At 44.2% G+C, this 15,723-nt stretch overlaps 1 protein-coding gene across 1 annotated transcript in view; it reads left to right on the top strand.

Annotated features, from left to right (window-relative positions):
* The window catches only part of LOC144668818 (uncharacterized), a 144,636-nt gene extending 130,572 nt beyond the window's left edge, over positions 1–14,064 (top strand). The window contains exons 16-18 of the mRNA XM_078531193.1: positions 6,911–7,084; positions 8,371–8,575; positions 10,039–14,064. Coding sequence (XP_078387319.1) covers positions 6,911–7,084; positions 8,371–8,575; positions 10,039–10,183 — 524 coding nt within the window. The 3' untranslated portion in view covers positions 10,184–14,064. The remainder of the gene's footprint in view (positions 1–6,910; positions 7,085–8,370; positions 8,576–10,038) is intronic.
* The last annotated feature ends 1,659 nt before the right edge of the window (positions 14,065–15,723 follow it).

Raw genomic sequence — 15,723 nt, 5'->3', positions numbered from 1 at the left:
CATGAAGCTATCCCTCTACTGTAGTGAAATGCACTCCAAAATGCATGTGCTTTTTACTCACATAGTGAGCCTCAAGTGCTCACCCTCTCTTCCTCACTGCGTAGAAGTCAAAAATGTCAAACATTAACTTTGAACTTCATAATAGGCTAATTCACTTGTGAATCTAGTGAATCCTCATCTTGATTTGACAGAAGGTCTCTGTTGGGGCAATAAAATGTTCCATTGGATGACTTTACCAAGCTTCGAATATTTCTCATTCTGTTGTGGAAGAAGTACTTCCTTGAAGATTGGAGGATAACATTTTATCTGAAGATCAGTACAGAAGCTCCAAATGGGATTTGTTTAGTGTAAGTCATTGTACTCGTTTACAGGACCCTAACTTGTCCCATGAATACTGGGCAGTACTCTACTGTCGGCTAAATTGAAGGTGAAAATATTAATCTGCATCTCCAACAAGAGTGTTCAAATGTCAACCCCTAGAAATGAACACCATCAAGTTGATGAAAGGAATCAAGAAAAGTCAAGCCTTTGTCTGACCCTCACCATTTGCTCTGTTCTTTCAGCATCTCCAGAACCCCAGTTAGGCCTATTTCAACTTACAGCCTTGGATTTCTTGCCCTTAAGGCAGTCACATCTGCAATTTAGTTTTGATCCATCAGGTCAAGTGTTTCCAAGATCTCATGGCAGAACCATCTTGTTTTTATTTGGCACCCTTGAGTTTCCTAATCCTAGCTTGGAGTTTCACCTTTCCTATGAGGTGCTTGTGTTGTAATTGTTACAACTGCAGAAATTGAGTTCAGCTCTCACTGCATAACTTAAGAGTTCTGGTGCATTGTAACAACAATTGATGAGGCTCAACGACAAACGAAAGCTTATTCTACTCTAGCTGTGCTGAATTGCATTCGCAATATATGCTTGTGGAGCCAGTCTATTGTGGATTTTTCTCAAGACTTGGTATATTGAGCCTTCAGGCAGACTGTTTGGACAAAATCAGAGTGAACCCACTTTGTTTCCTGACCTTACTTTTGTATATTTGCTGTACTTGGATGCCGAACAAAAGGACACAAAAGTGAAATAGCCTACCTTAGTATGATCATCGTAATTGTGAAACAACTCCTTGATGGATTAATGTGATAAACCTTACAGACCAGAATATATCCAGTTTGAAACTGAGTCTGTCTTAGCTGATCCTAGCAGTTGTGGGGCTAATCAGCTTCAACCATTCTCAACTGGGGATTAGGAAAATAAATTCACCAGTTCCCTCACTTTATTGCCTATTGAGCCTTTTTGGAAAATATGCATATGTGAATGTTGGATAAGAACAGAACTGGGTCAGTTGTGATGCCTGTGCAGTTTAATAGGCTCAAACATGAAGAGTTATCTTTTGGTTGAGGCAGTGGGAGGGCTGACAGTCTCTGTAGAATAGCAGGAGAAGGTAAAAAAACAGGTAGGGAGTCTGGTTTATAGGTGCAGTTTTGTATGTTGGAGATAGATTGTATGGTCTTTGGAGTGTAGTAAATGAATTGTTCAGTAGTTTTTCCCCTTGTTTGGGGAAAAACTAAAATAACCTTCCCTAAAGATTCCCTAAAATCTTCAACCCCTGCTGCAAACTTCGTTCCCTACGCACAAACTCCATCCCCCTCCCTTGTAAGTATCTGAAGCTGAACCAGATTTTGGCATCATGTTTGACCCTAAGTTGAGCTTCCTGCCACACATCCGCTTTCATAACATCACCTGACTGTACCCCTCGATTAATCTGTCTGCTCATACATGCCTTTGTTCCCTCCAGATTTAACTATTTCAACACTCTCTGGCCTGTCTGTCACATTCTACCCTCTGTAAACTTGTGTTCATCTAGAACTCTGCTGCCCGTAAACACCCATTCACCCATCGTCGTTATGCTTGCTGACTTACATTGGCTCCCGGTTTGGCAATGCTTCAGTTTTAAAATTCTCAGCCTTGTTTTCAAATCCTTCCATGGCCTTATTCCTCCTTAACTCTTTAATCTCCTCCAGCTCTACAACCCTGCACGATATTTGTGCTCCTCCCATTCTGCGCTGTTGTGCATCCCCGATTTTAATCACTCCACTGTTGTTGGCCCTAATCTTTGAGGTGTTCCCTCCCCATCTCTCTACCACTCTTTAAAGCCTGTCACTTTGATCAAGGTTTTAGTCATTTTTTCTAGCGGCTTGGTGTTAAATTTTGTTTGGTAGCAAGTGCTTTAGAATGTTTTACAATGTTATAAGTGTTATATAAATGCAAATTGTTAATGCTTTGCCAGTTCATACTGTGCATGGAGGATAAAATTGCATTTAAAGAGTGAAGAAAACTCTTATCATGGCATGGATACCTTTTTTTCCCTTAATGGCACAATAAATACCCAAAATAGGAAAGTACAAGAAATGAAAAACGCAAAATTAGTAATTGGTTGGATTGGATTAAATTGCAATAATCTTTTAATGTGAAGTAAGTACCTATTTGATATCTGCATCAATACAGAAGTCTCCCAAGGTCATAACCTCGGGGGATCCTCCTGTGCAGCTGGTTACTAAGGAGTTAACAGCCTTCAGTAGGATATAGTGGATATCCTGAATCATACAAACACAACCGGTGTTGTTGCTATTTCCAGTTAACAGAAAGCTTCATGGCATTGTGCACAGAGGAGGTTGCTTCTCTTCTCTACTCAAGGTAGATCATAGCCCAGACATTGAAGGCTATCTGAAATATTTGTTGTCAAAGATCTGTTGATCTAAAGAATGCAAACATTTAGCTTTTTTTTGCTGTCTCCAGCAGCTTTGCAAATTGGCTCAAATTAACTTGATTAGTGGGGAAAATTACAGGCGAGACTTTTCCTATTCAGCTTATTGCATGTTCTCGAGGTTCTGATAGATTTGGGAACTTGCCACATGGGGGAAATGGTTACTCCTGATTCTAGCTGGGCTGGCTTAGAGTGCTATTACCCTGAGCAGGGTTAATTGCTTTGACATAATAGTGCAATGATTACTTTCTGTACCAGGCCTTTTTGCTATTCTCCTTTTTGCTTTTTGACGCTAAGTTCTCATTTTGCATGCTCCATTTTTAAAATATCATTCTTAAATTCTGGTCATTTACAAGTGGAATTATAACTTGTGTCCCAGACTCTATGGTACAGCATGCTTGTGCATCAGTTGTTGGCAGTTCAATTTTCAGTTGCATTAAGCAGTTAAGTGGTTCTCCCATGCTATGTAGTCTGGCAGAAGAGAACTTTCATCAGTAGCTACCTATTCTGACTGGCTGCTGTGTGGAATGGAGTGGGGTGGAATGCAACATTTAATATATTCCAAGTGCGCTTCAGCGTTCTTATATCCCACTATTTTTGGGTAACCATGATCATCTATGAGGTGCAAACCAGTACCTTCCCATTCCCTTCTCAACCTGGCCTGCTCTTTCATGATCCCATGAAGGGGTAATACTATCAGATTACTTGACTTCTATTTATGAACTTCCACCAAACACAGCCCAGCAGGTAACTCCATGTTGAGGGCTGGGCAGAGGTGGCGGCAGATTAACACACTCCTCTTGCTCAGTGCTTGAAGTTTGTCTCGTTTGCCTTCGCTCTGCTTGACGCAGCTTTTATACCTTTCATTTTGTTCTGATCTTGACTCTTAGCCACCGTCTCAACGTACCCACTGGTTGTGACTTTAATTAAAGCTCCAAGGCTTTTGTTTAAATTTGTCTTTGAGATGTGGGAACTGCTGGCAAGGCCAGCATTTATTGCTCATCCCCAATTGCCCTTGGAAAGTGGTTGGTGAGCCACCTTTTTGAACCTCTGCAATCCTTGTGGTGCTGGTACACCACAGAACTGTTAGGGAGAAAATTCTAGGACTGACCCAGTGACAGTGAAAGTCCAAGTCAGGAATGTGTTTGGCTTAGAGGTGATGTTGTTTCCATAGATCTGCTGCCTTTTTCCTTCTAGGTGGTAGAGGCTGCAGGTTTGGAAGGTGCTGTTAAGGGAGGCTTGGCGAGTTGCTGCAGTGAATCGTGCAGATGGTATACTGCTGCCAAGGTGTGTCGGTGGTGGTGGAGGGGGTGAATGCCTAAGGTGGTGAATGTGGTACTGATCAGTAAGCTGCTTTGTCATGGATAGTGTCATGTTTTTTGAGCATTGTTGGAGCTGCACTCATCTAGGCAGTGGAAAGTATTCCATCAACTTATGACTGGTACCTTGTAGGTGTGGACAGGCTTTGGGGAGTCAGGAGACTAGTTATTTGCTTCAGAATTCCCAGCCTCTGACCTGCTCTTGTAACCACGTATTTATATGGCTGGCCCAGTTCAGTTTCTGGTCAGTGGTTAAACCCACCTCCCCTCCCCACCCCACCCCACCCCAACCCAACCCAAGATTAAGATGGTGGAGAAGCCAACAATGGGAATACCATTGAATGTCAATGGGGGAGAAGTTAGACTCTCTGTTGTCTGTTGAAGCACACAAATGCAGTATGTGCTGGTTAGGGTTTTAAGTACAGGTCAGGATCACCTCCCAAATGCTATAACATTGGGTGAAAATTTGATAATGTTCCACATTGCACAGCTGGATGATTCTGGAGGTGGAGAGCTACTGTAATGTGCAATTCTGGAGAGAGGAGTTGCACTGTAATGGGCAATTCTGGAGAGAGGAGTTGCACTGTAATGGGCCTTTCTGGGGAGAGGAGCTGCATTGTAATGGACAATTCTGGGGAAAGGAGCTGCACTGTAATGGGCCTTTCTGGGAAGAGGAGCTGCACTGTAATGGGCAATTCTGGGGAAAGGAGCTGCACTGTAATGGGCTTTTCTGGGGAGAGGAGCTGCACTGTAATGGGCCTTTCTGGGAAGAGGAGCTGCACTGTCATGGGCCTTTCTGGGGAGCGGAGCTGCGCTGTAATGGGTCTTTCTGGGGAGAGGAGCTGCACTGTAACGAACAGTTCTCTGGGGGGAGGAGCTGCATCAAAATGGGCAATTCTAGGGAAAGGAGTGCACTGTATTGGGCCTTTCTGGGGAGAGGAGCTGCACTGTAATGGGCCTTTCTGGGGAGAGGAGCTGCACTGTAATGAACAGTTCTCTGGGGGGAGGAGCTGCATCGAAATGGGCAATTCTAGGGAAAGGAGCTGCACTGTATTGGGCCTTTCTGGGGAGAGGAGCTGCACTGTAATGGGCCTTTCTGGGGAGAGGAGCTGCACTGTAATGGGCCTTTCTGGGGAGCGGAGCTGCACTGTAATGGGCCTTTCTGGGGAGAGGAGCTGCACTGTAATGGGCCTTTCTGGGGAGAGGAGCTGCACTGTAATGGGCCTTTCTGGGGAGCGGAGCTGCACTGTAATGGGCCTTTCTGGGGAGCGGAGCTGCGCTGTAATGGGTCTTTCTGGGGAGAGGAGCTGCACTTTAATGGGCCTTTCTGGGGAGCGGAGCTGCACTGTAATGGGCCTTTCTGGGGAGAGGAGCTGCACTGTAATGGGCCTTTCTGGGGAGAGGAGCTGCACTGTAATGGGCCTTTCTGGGGAGAGGAGCTGCACTTTAATGGGCCTTTCTGGGGAGCGGAGCTGCACTGTAATGGGCCTTTCTGGGGAGAGGAGCTGCACTGTAATGGGCCTTTCTGGGGAGAGGAGCTGCACTGTAATGGGCCTTTCTGGGGAGCGGAGCTGCGCTGTAATGGGTCTTTCTGGGGAGAGGAGCTGCACTGTAATGGGCCTTTCTGGGGAGAGGAGCTGCACTGTAATGGGCCTTTCTGGGGAGCGGAGCTGCACTGTAATGGGCCTTTCTGGGGAGAGGAGCTGCACTGTAATGGGCCTTTCTGGGGAGAGGAGCTGCACTGTAATGGGCCTTTCTGGGGAGCGGAGCTGCGCTGTAATGGGTCTTTCTGGGGAGAGGAGCTGCACTGTAATGGGCCTTTCTGGGGAGAGGAGCTGCACTGTAATGGGCCTTTCTGGGGAGCGGAGCTGCACTGTAATGGGCCTTTCTGGGGAGAGGAGCTGCACTGTAATGGGCCGTTCTGGGGAGAGGAGCTGCACTGTAATCAGTTGAAAGGTTTGCAATACTTCAGGAATAATTAAAGGCCTGTTCCTTTTTCCTGGTATGAACTCAATGAGTTGAAAGGCCTCTCCCTGTACCATAAAGACTCTCTTTAGCAATAGTAGTAGGTTAATGAGCTGTGTGCTGCTGTCACATTGTTGTCCTTCAATTGTACACCTTTACAGATCCAGCATTTCCATTGGCTTTAGCCTACATTGCTTGCAGGAATGTAATAGTGTCTCAAACATCAACACAGACTCAATCCAAATGCATGTTAAAACAAAAGTAAGTTTCCATGCAGATTTTATCCAATACAGCATCTTGAAAAGAAATTCATTGAAGAGCGTTTTTAAAAATTGGAAGGCAATAATTGTTCAGTGGTAAATGCTGGTTGTAGGATTAATCACCGAGTGGACTCTGGGGCTTCCTTTACTTTGCACCTCTTTCCCCTGCCTCCAAATACCTGGCTTGATGCATGGATGAGGAGTGACTGAGTATGTGTGTTTGTGTGAGAGCTGTGTGATTGGGAGTGGTGCATCTTTCTGCTTTGCAGTCATTGAGGGTTTCTTAGTCAGATAGGACATCACCTATAATACAGAGCTCTCGCCCTAGCTCCCTAACCCATCGCCCATCCCCCAGCTGTCGAGCATCTTTACCAATCCTTGCCCTCCAAGAGCAGGCCCTAATAGTAATATGACATTTCCATTTCCACAGCACCCTCTAAAGAAACTTGCAGGCAGTCAGTGCTAAATTTGAGAGCCTTTAATTTGTGCTGTGGGCTCACGTCCACTGGGAACTAGGTTGAGACCTGCCAGAATCTCAAATTAAAATTAGCAATCAAACTGTGGAAGGCAGGGTGGTAACTGAATCTTAATTTCATTTTGGACAACAGAGCACCCAGTCAAGTTAGGAACCTGTGAGTATTGTGGAGTGACACTAACCACGGGTGTAGGCCTCTCCAACCACATGCGTGGCCATCTGAAATCTGGATTGAAAAGGAAGTTACCGAGTCTGTCTCAGTTTGAGGAACTCCACGAAAAGGCTGAACCTGCACTCACCGACACATGTGAGACCCTTTGGCTTTGTCTAACTTAACCAAAAACAAACTAAATGTGAACTTTGACAGTGCTGAAGAGAAAACTTGTTAAATTGAAATGCACTGTAAAGGAAACTGTGTGATTATACAATGCTGTGATCCAGACACAAAGTTAATCCCCTCCCTAATGAAGTTGAGCCTCCATTTCATTGACATGCTTGAGAATGCAAAGCCTAACCCTAGAAGTTCAGGACTAGTTGCAGCTTTTGCTTGCTTATGTATAAGTTTTGTTTTGCTTTAATTTGCACGTGAGTGGATTGTATTTATTGTACCTTCTTTTGTTCTCGCACTCTTTCCCCTGTGTAGAAACCGAGCCATGGTGTATAATTCATTGTAATGTGTAAGTAAGCCTATACCGGTATGAGATCAAGCCCCGTTTGCATGCGGTTTGGCAACTTAGAAAACCCTGCATAACATTCACCTCGCAAGCATAACTTTCAGAGTTCAACAATTTCAGGGAAAGGTTGGTTAAAAGTAGAAGGACTGAACTGCGCTGATTCACTCTTCTCCTGTTTAGAGCGTAACTTGTAATTAAAAACTACGTGTAGCACTGAATGTGTAAAAGACATGTTATGGAATATAATTGATAAATGACATTTCTTTTATACCCACCTGATTCATGGCAGATGTGAAATAGTCCCTGCATCCTATCGGTGAGTGCAGTTAAACCCTCTAAATGGTTGTGTGCATGGACCAGAGGAAAATCGTGCCCTAACCATGCCACCTTTCCAGAAATCAGACTTTTTTTCCTCCCAAAACTCAGTAATGGAAGTAGCCAATTCTGTACATCTTAAAACTCTTGAGAGGTGCAGTAACTCAATATCTTCCTGCACAGATTGATTGAATATAGTTGGCATTCACATGTTGGAACATTACTCTCCGATTTAAAGCATATGCAGCTTGAAGAAATATGTCCACTGACTCTTAAACAGATGTTGGGTCAGGCATTTAGCAATGGGCGCTTCCTTGATTATGACATGACATTTCTCATTCCTTATGCCTTTAAGCACCACTACATACAGGAAGATAAACCTCTATGCCATCATAAGCAGTAGATTTCTTTAGAAGTAATTTTGGAGTTTTTATAAAGCAGTGTGATCTTTGGAGGGTTTAATTGTACTTGCAGATTACAATTGTACTTACATCTGAAGTTATTCTTGAGAACATCTTCCTGACAGTTTAAGGAAGATTGAAATGGACATGACTTTTATGCATCGAATGAGACAGCAAGCTAACGACTTCTCTTTCGTGTTCAGACTACGAGCGTAAGCAGCATAAACCAGTGGTATGTACAGAGAACGTGTCACCAAAGCGCGAGGAAGGGAAGGAGCCAAAGACGTTCAGGCCAAAATCAGAGGAGCCAAGACCTCTCCGAGTTAGACCTGTGATCTTTCCGGTGCCGAAACCTGAACCCCTCTCACTGGTGAAGTTTATAGGAAACATCTACACTCTGAAATGCAGGTAAGTGTCCCAGGCATGCGATGGAATATGTTTACCTGTGATATGCTGTGGGAAATTTGAGCAGGCTGTTTCTGTATATATTAGTTCTTGGCGATGTAGCCTTGGCTGCATTGATTGCCCACTCCAAATTCCCTGAGAAGTTGGTGTTGGACTTTGGAACCACTACAGTCCTGTAGGGGTGGCACTCCCATAATGTATTGGGTAGTGGTTTCCAGGGATTTAAGCCATGCATGTCCATGTCAGGATGGTGTGTGGCTTAGAGGGGGATGTGGTGATGGTAGTCTCACAACATAGCTGCTCTTGGCCTCCTCCGTGGTAGAGGCTGCAGGGGGCGAAGTCCTGTCGGAATAACCTTGGTGAGTCATTGCAGTGTATCCTCGTGCAGCGGATGGGTGTTAGCCCAGTGTTGGGGGTAATTGAATATTGTAGGTGTTCTGGTTCAGTCAGTGCTGATAGTACTCCTGTACCTCATCCAATTACACATTTTTCACAATAGAGTCTACACTTTGTCAGCAGACTGCTAGATTTTGGAGGGCATCTTGACTGAGCCTATTGCCCACAAGTACTCAGCCTTCCGTAGATAATAACTGGGTGGCAGTTAGTAACAGGGACCTTGACAGATCTCCTTCCACTCCTAGTCATATGTCGCTGAGGCCATTTTAAGCAGCCCCCACACCCACTCCATGCCACTGCTGAAAGCTGCCAGACTGTACAACTCAACATTGCAGAAGGCACTATCTCTAGCCCTAGAGCAGTTTAATTATGAGTTGCTGTCATTCCGCTGTCCCATGTTAATTGTATATTAATTGCATGAATCTAGGCATGTGGTGGACACTGATTGGGGATTCACTTGTGCCCCCGTAAATAGACATGGACTGAAACCGTGGTTGTTGGGTTTGGAGGTGCATGCTTTCAATGTGTAACTCTGTACATAAATGTTTATGAAAGTGTGTTCAGGTTGGCTGCAGTTCTACCCTTCACCAAATGGTTTCCTGGAGTAGGACACTGAAGTTTGTTTGAAGATGAAAGCAGCGTTATATGACGTGGGGCAAAATGGGGAGCTGGGTTTTGTGTAAACTGAACAGATGTTAACAGTAAGAACGTATTACTGCTGTATATGGTTTTTACTCCCAATTCTGGATAAATCAAGCAGTTTGATTACAGCTAAGTGGAAGTTTAAATGACAATACCATTGTCACAACCTTGTCGTGAGGCTTGCATGGACAACCTTGCTTTGACTGAAGCTTGGCTCCTGGCTGGTGACACTGTGCCCATTATTGAGGTTTCACTATCTAGTTTGACTTTCCACCACCTGTTCTGTCCAAACCAACACGCAGGTGGAGTGCGCCTTATCACAACATGGATGAGGTAACTAAGGAAAAACTGGAGACGGTAGCTTATTTTTAACCAAAGAAATGAATTATTGGATCAGCAGCTTCTGATGCATCTTTGTTCCTGGACAGATTTTGCGATGTGGAGTTCCATGGTCCCCTCTCAATTCAGGAAGACTGGGTGAGACACCTGCAGCGACACATCCTGGACATGAACTTCCCAAAGGCAGAGGCTGCCCGCGAAGAGATCTGCGTGTCCACTGAGACGGGAAAATAGGCTGAATCCATTGCCCGTGTGGATATGTGGGTACGTTGTGGCAGATCGTCCATTGAAATCTCTTGCGAAGACACAACTCGATTTATGTTCTAGTTTAGTGAAGTTTGGAAAGATTCTTCTTTGCCTTGAGCGTTTAAACCTCTGTGTAGTAATGAAAGTATCTGCCTTACGTGGGTTTCCTTAGAGTAATTCCGCATTCGCCTCGTACAGTTAGAATATTATAAAGAACAACTTAGCCCTGATTAATTTCGTAAGTCGCACTTCAGGGGGAGTGGCACTGCATGGGGAGGGGTGCACAGCGTTGTAATTGGGCATTTATGTAACCTGAAGCAAAGGCATGGTTTGATTACGATCCATTTGGTGCCACCATTGCACTCCCAGGCAATGGATCAGTGCATCAATCCATGCCTTGGGAGACGAGGGGAGAAGGAAATCAGAAGGCAGATTGATGAAAATTATTTTAAAATTCCTTTTTTCAACCTTGTGCCACTTTTTAAAAACACTTTACCCAGCTGTAGAGAGTAAAACTATTAAGTGTTTCCCCTCATCATCATCGTCATGGATAGCAGGAAAAGAGAAAAGGGACCACATGCAGGTTGCTGCTGAGCTGCAGATCATTGCATGAAGGCAAAAATGAGTGACTGTGAGCAGAAGGTTTGGACATAATGCACTTCTATGTACTGTGAAACCGCGGGATCGCAAATCTTACTGGCCTAACCTTGGGCTGTGTGTCACCCAAACCTGCGGGGTAGTGGCGCAACTGTACAAGGCTGGTTTGGTATAATATGATATGCGCTGACCTTTGCTGATGGGGTGGTTACCTTGCATGCTGCCAGCCTGTAGTCGCAGATCGGAGGTGAGCACTGCAGCAGCACAGCCCAACACGGAACCAATAAGCAGGAAATTCAGAGCTGGTGCACCAGCATCTACAGGATTAATGTGTCAGTTGGGACCCTTCTTATTGGTTCATCAGCACAGCGCCGACTGGCGATATCTATTTCGACACCTTCTGGGGAAAGAGGAGCTCGGACCACATCGAATCTTTTAAAACTTCCCAGCTCAGCAGGAACATTGTCCTGTTGGGTGATCAGAGAGCTGCTGCTTTCTGTTCTGAGTATTCAAGGTTTTTATAACAGTAACACTGCAGTTGATACAGTCTCTCCACGCTCTCGCCAAGTGGACGAGTATAATGCCCGCATGTAGGTCGAGCCATGTCCTTCAGTAGCGCAATTTCAATGGGCATGTAGCTTGGGGATGGATAGGACAGTCATGAGTCTGAGAGGGCAGTTTATTCCTCTAACTCCAAGAGCTAAATCTGCATTTTTTTCAGTAACAAGTTTATAACTCCATCCTGTTGGATGTTTCATAGCGTTTAGTTGCTCTTTTAATATTTGACGAAGGACCTGTTTTTAGAAATGCTTAGGTCACAAAGTGGCAGGACATCACATAAAAATGTAAGTGTATGTTATAGTCGAACTGTAAAGATGTTTTTTTTTTCCTTTCATCCTCTCGTATGTGCTAGGTGATGGTTGATTTTTAGCAAAGTGTGAAGCAGGTTTTGGAATCTTTGGTCATGTTCCCTTTCACACCTGAGAATCTCTTGGCATCTTGTGGTCTGACCAGCCGTGAATTGAAGCGGGTGGTGGAAGATGCCGCTTCAGGGCAGTTGGGCCCCAGAGGCTGTGCAGCCCCTGCGGACACCACACTCTCACCACTGCCTCAATAAACACTGTCTGGGCTACTTGCCTCTAAATGATAACACTTCCAAGTGTCCTTCCTGCTGCTGCGATAGTGCACCAGTCACTGGTTCTCTGCAAACCAGATATAGCTGTGGGGAGGAAGGGGAAGGAGGTCTTCTCAAGGCTGCTCACTAGGAAGATGCTCGTCAAACTCAAATTCTTCTCTTCCCCCTCCACTCCCCACCGAAAAAACCCTGTCTGTCTGGACGGCCCCCTCTTTTGGTTTGAAAGCAGAGCACAAAAGGCCGTTTGTTTTTATTGAAACTGTTCAATTTAAAACTTATTGTTTGTGGTCACTTTCTGTTTTCAGTGTTGTGATGTGAGTCTATGCATCTAATGCAATCAGACTCCCTGTGACCAAAAAAAAATCTTGTTACCTGTTTGTTCCTGTGACTATGTATTGTTGTAACATGGAGTGTAATGAAATATACCTTCATAACCAAAGGTGCTATGAGATTGGTTGCTAGGTATCCCAGAATAAGATTTCATTTTGAGAATGGACTGCTGTGTCAACACATGTACAAAAGCTCCTTGGCTGAACTGGTGGAAATTCAAACTGTACCCGTTTAAATCCACTTTCAGCGTTCATTTGTGTAGATATAGTTTTAATTTTGTTTAATTTTTTGTGTACTGATGTCAATGCGCTCCAGGAAAGATCACATTTTATGCATTTTAACATCGTGTGATGCTGTTAATTCATTGTCTGAAACCGCTACCATCACTGCCAAACCTGTCACCATCAGTGCTTCTTCCTCGTGTTACATGCTCCCTCCAAATGTTCAGCACTTGCCCAGAGAGACCTAACCCATCATTGTAGAACTGGGAGCTTCTAGCAATTCCGATGGACGTGGCCTATGCAGATCTGAACATGCCCACCATCAAGTTGTATGAAATCCTAATGACAGCCCTGAAAACCTTGTCTGAGCAAACCCTGGGGTTTCAGTTGCTTACAGGAAGACGCCTCCCTCCGCACACCACCCCCCAAGTGAGTTGATGTGATTGTGTACATGGGGAGCATGCATTGCGGAGTTGGATACAGTTCTTAACAGGATTAGATTTGGGTTGCATTCCTAATATTGAAAATCCAGATTAAGGTGAGTCTCTCTGAGAAGTGCAAAGCCATGTCCTGCCAGAGTCACTGTCCATGGAAAATGTGTCTTCTGGAAACACCAAAACGCACCTCAGGAGTTGGTTTCACTCGGCACCTCTGATCACAGTGAGCTGTTGCTGGGGATGGCAAATGGCTGCTCTGTGGGTGCTCATGTTGAGCTAGTCGTTATGGTCCTGATCACAACGAGGAGATGTACTGAGTTACGGTCCAGCAGTTGAGAAAAGGTGGGCATTAAATTGTGCTGGGTAGTAGATTACAAGTCTCTGGTTATTGCTGCAAAACCCTTACATTCGTTGACCATTGGCCACTGAAGTATTCGCAGTGTGTAGGTCTAAAATACATACCCAGGGTGAGTGGCTTATTAATGAGAGCGAGAACACACTTGGCAGGGAAATGGAAAGTCATTTCTACTGAAGTTCCAGGTAATACAATGAAGGGTTTGCCCTCCTAACAGTTTGATTGTCAGCAGCCCACTGGGGTAGTTCATTTGACATTTTAAAGTATGCTGGAAGCCTCTTGTGCCCTTATCCTTGAATTTACTAGGTTGTAGGGGATTTATTTAAGCTTCCCTCCCCTTACTATATAGTGACTGGTCTGATCACTGAATTCAGTAGGGCTTTAAGCTGTTTAACATGCCTTTGCTTAACTTTAACTTCCAGCACCCCACCTACATTTCTTCAATATGAGTAAGCACATAGGAGATAGCAGGTTGAAGATTAAACAGTGACATTGTGTTTCAGAGAACCATGCAGAACAGGAGGAGGCCATTCTGACCTTCATGCCTATACCAGCTCTTTTGAAAGAGCTCTCCAATTGGTCCCACTCCCTTGCCCTTTCCCCTTAACCCTGCAAGTTTTCCACCATCAAGTATTTATTCAATTCTCTTTTGAAAATTGCTACTAAAGTTTCAGTGGTCAGTGTCTGAAATGCTGTAGGAATGACTAGTTAATTCCTCCCAAACTTTAAAAGAACCTTCAGGGTAGTTGGCGTTGACTGTTAATATTGGTTTTGAGGGTTGAAGCATTTGCGCAGTTCATCACTTAACTGCAGAGGTGAACCCTGTGACTGAGCTGGCAAAGCTCAGACTTAATTCTGATGAAGAAAGCACCATCTTACAACCAACTTAGAAAAGGATCGTTCATGGTCATTTTTCTAAGAGTCTGAGAGGAATTTTAAAAGAATATTTTGGAAATCTGAATACTGTGTACAGTTTCTTAGAGCTGGATGGTACCTCTAGTAGTGGTTGATGTGCTCGTATTTTGCTGCAAGTTTCTTATTGTTTTATTGATGCAGTGGAAACTTTTTAAAATGCTTACTATTCCTTGTACTATAACCTGATGTTCTCGCATGTATTATGAAATATTATTGATTCTCATCTGTGTTTGTATTTTAACCTGATCTTTTTTTTAATACAAGCGTTACCACAGTACGAATGGGATTTGCATTTTATGCAGCTTTCAATTTCTTTGTGCTCATACCAAGATCTTTCAGAGGTAAATGTTTGTCTCTTGTTTCAGGGTCCTGATTTTAAAGTTTCTTTACTGCAATACCAGTGCTGCCATTTCACCATCTGCTGGCAGAAACATGACACTGCATGGCCTGTGCCTGAACGGGGAGAGGGGGTGGGGTAAACACTCTTATGAATGCTGTGGTATTTCAGAAAGAACATTTGTTCATTCCTTCCTTACTCTCCTCGCCTTAATTGTAGCAAGTAGATGTAGGGATTAGTTTGCAAGCTGTGGTAAGTACATGGGATTGTGTGATAGGTGGTGCTAGTTTGTGGGGTGCAAGATGGTGTTGCAGGCAACTTGGGGTCCAGTGGGCTCCAATTTAATGGGCTGGCTAACAAGTAAGTTGGTAACTTTTAGCAAAGACAAATGATCAAAACTGACCTGAAAAGTAACAAAGATGCTTTATGTTCAGGCATAGGGGATTTTACCATTAATCTAGAGGTCAACATCAACCCTTTTGATAAAAATGAGTCCAATGGTAATATGTAATACCTGTTTTTTAATCACTGTATTAAACAAATTGAGAACCTGCCTTTTAGTCAGAGAGAGGAGTTTAGGGAGGGTATTCCCAGAGCATGTGGGTGTCTGGCAGCTGACGGCTGGTGTAGCAATTAAAAATCTGGGAAAATGTATCCTAGAGTTAATCTTAAGAGTTAATTAGTACTCAGTCAAGATGTTATGTGACTCAACATCGGTTTGTAGAATTTTGCTGGGCTCCGCAGAGCTGCACCTTTTATGTGTCAACCATTTATCATTTCTGAAAAACAAGGGGTGTGTGTGCAAGGGCATGGAACTCTACACCAACAATCCAGATCAAGGCACAGAGCATCTTGTCGGAGTAAATTCCCAAAAGAGGACAGACAGTAAATATAATCATTCTTCGTCAGAGTTTATGGTAACCTGCGTAACTGGAAAATCATAAGGATATCTCTCGCCTAGCTTGTCAGCTTCCTCTAATGGTTCATTGGGTAAATCACCCTGTGGTGTCCTGCAGGCCAGAAGGGTTCTAGATTTAATTCCCAGTCTCTGTTGAACAAGCTAATCTCGGTCATTATTCCGGTTACAGTTCCTGCTCATGGCCACTGAAAAATGAGTTGTGGATGTTGGCTGAGAACAGGATTTGCGTCACCGTTCCTCACAGTTCAGTAACTGTCTAGCTTTAAACATTGCATGAGGTGT

This window comes from Cetorhinus maximus, chromosome 28 (assembly GCF_964194155.1).
Source record: "Cetorhinus maximus chromosome 28, sCetMax3.hap1.1, whole genome shotgun sequence".
NCBI classification, from domain to species: Eukaryota; Metazoa; Chordata; class Chondrichthyes; order Lamniformes; family Cetorhinidae; genus Cetorhinus; species Cetorhinus maximus.
Note: the sequence above shows the minus strand (reverse complement) of the source record. Positions and strands in the feature narration are given on the sequence as shown.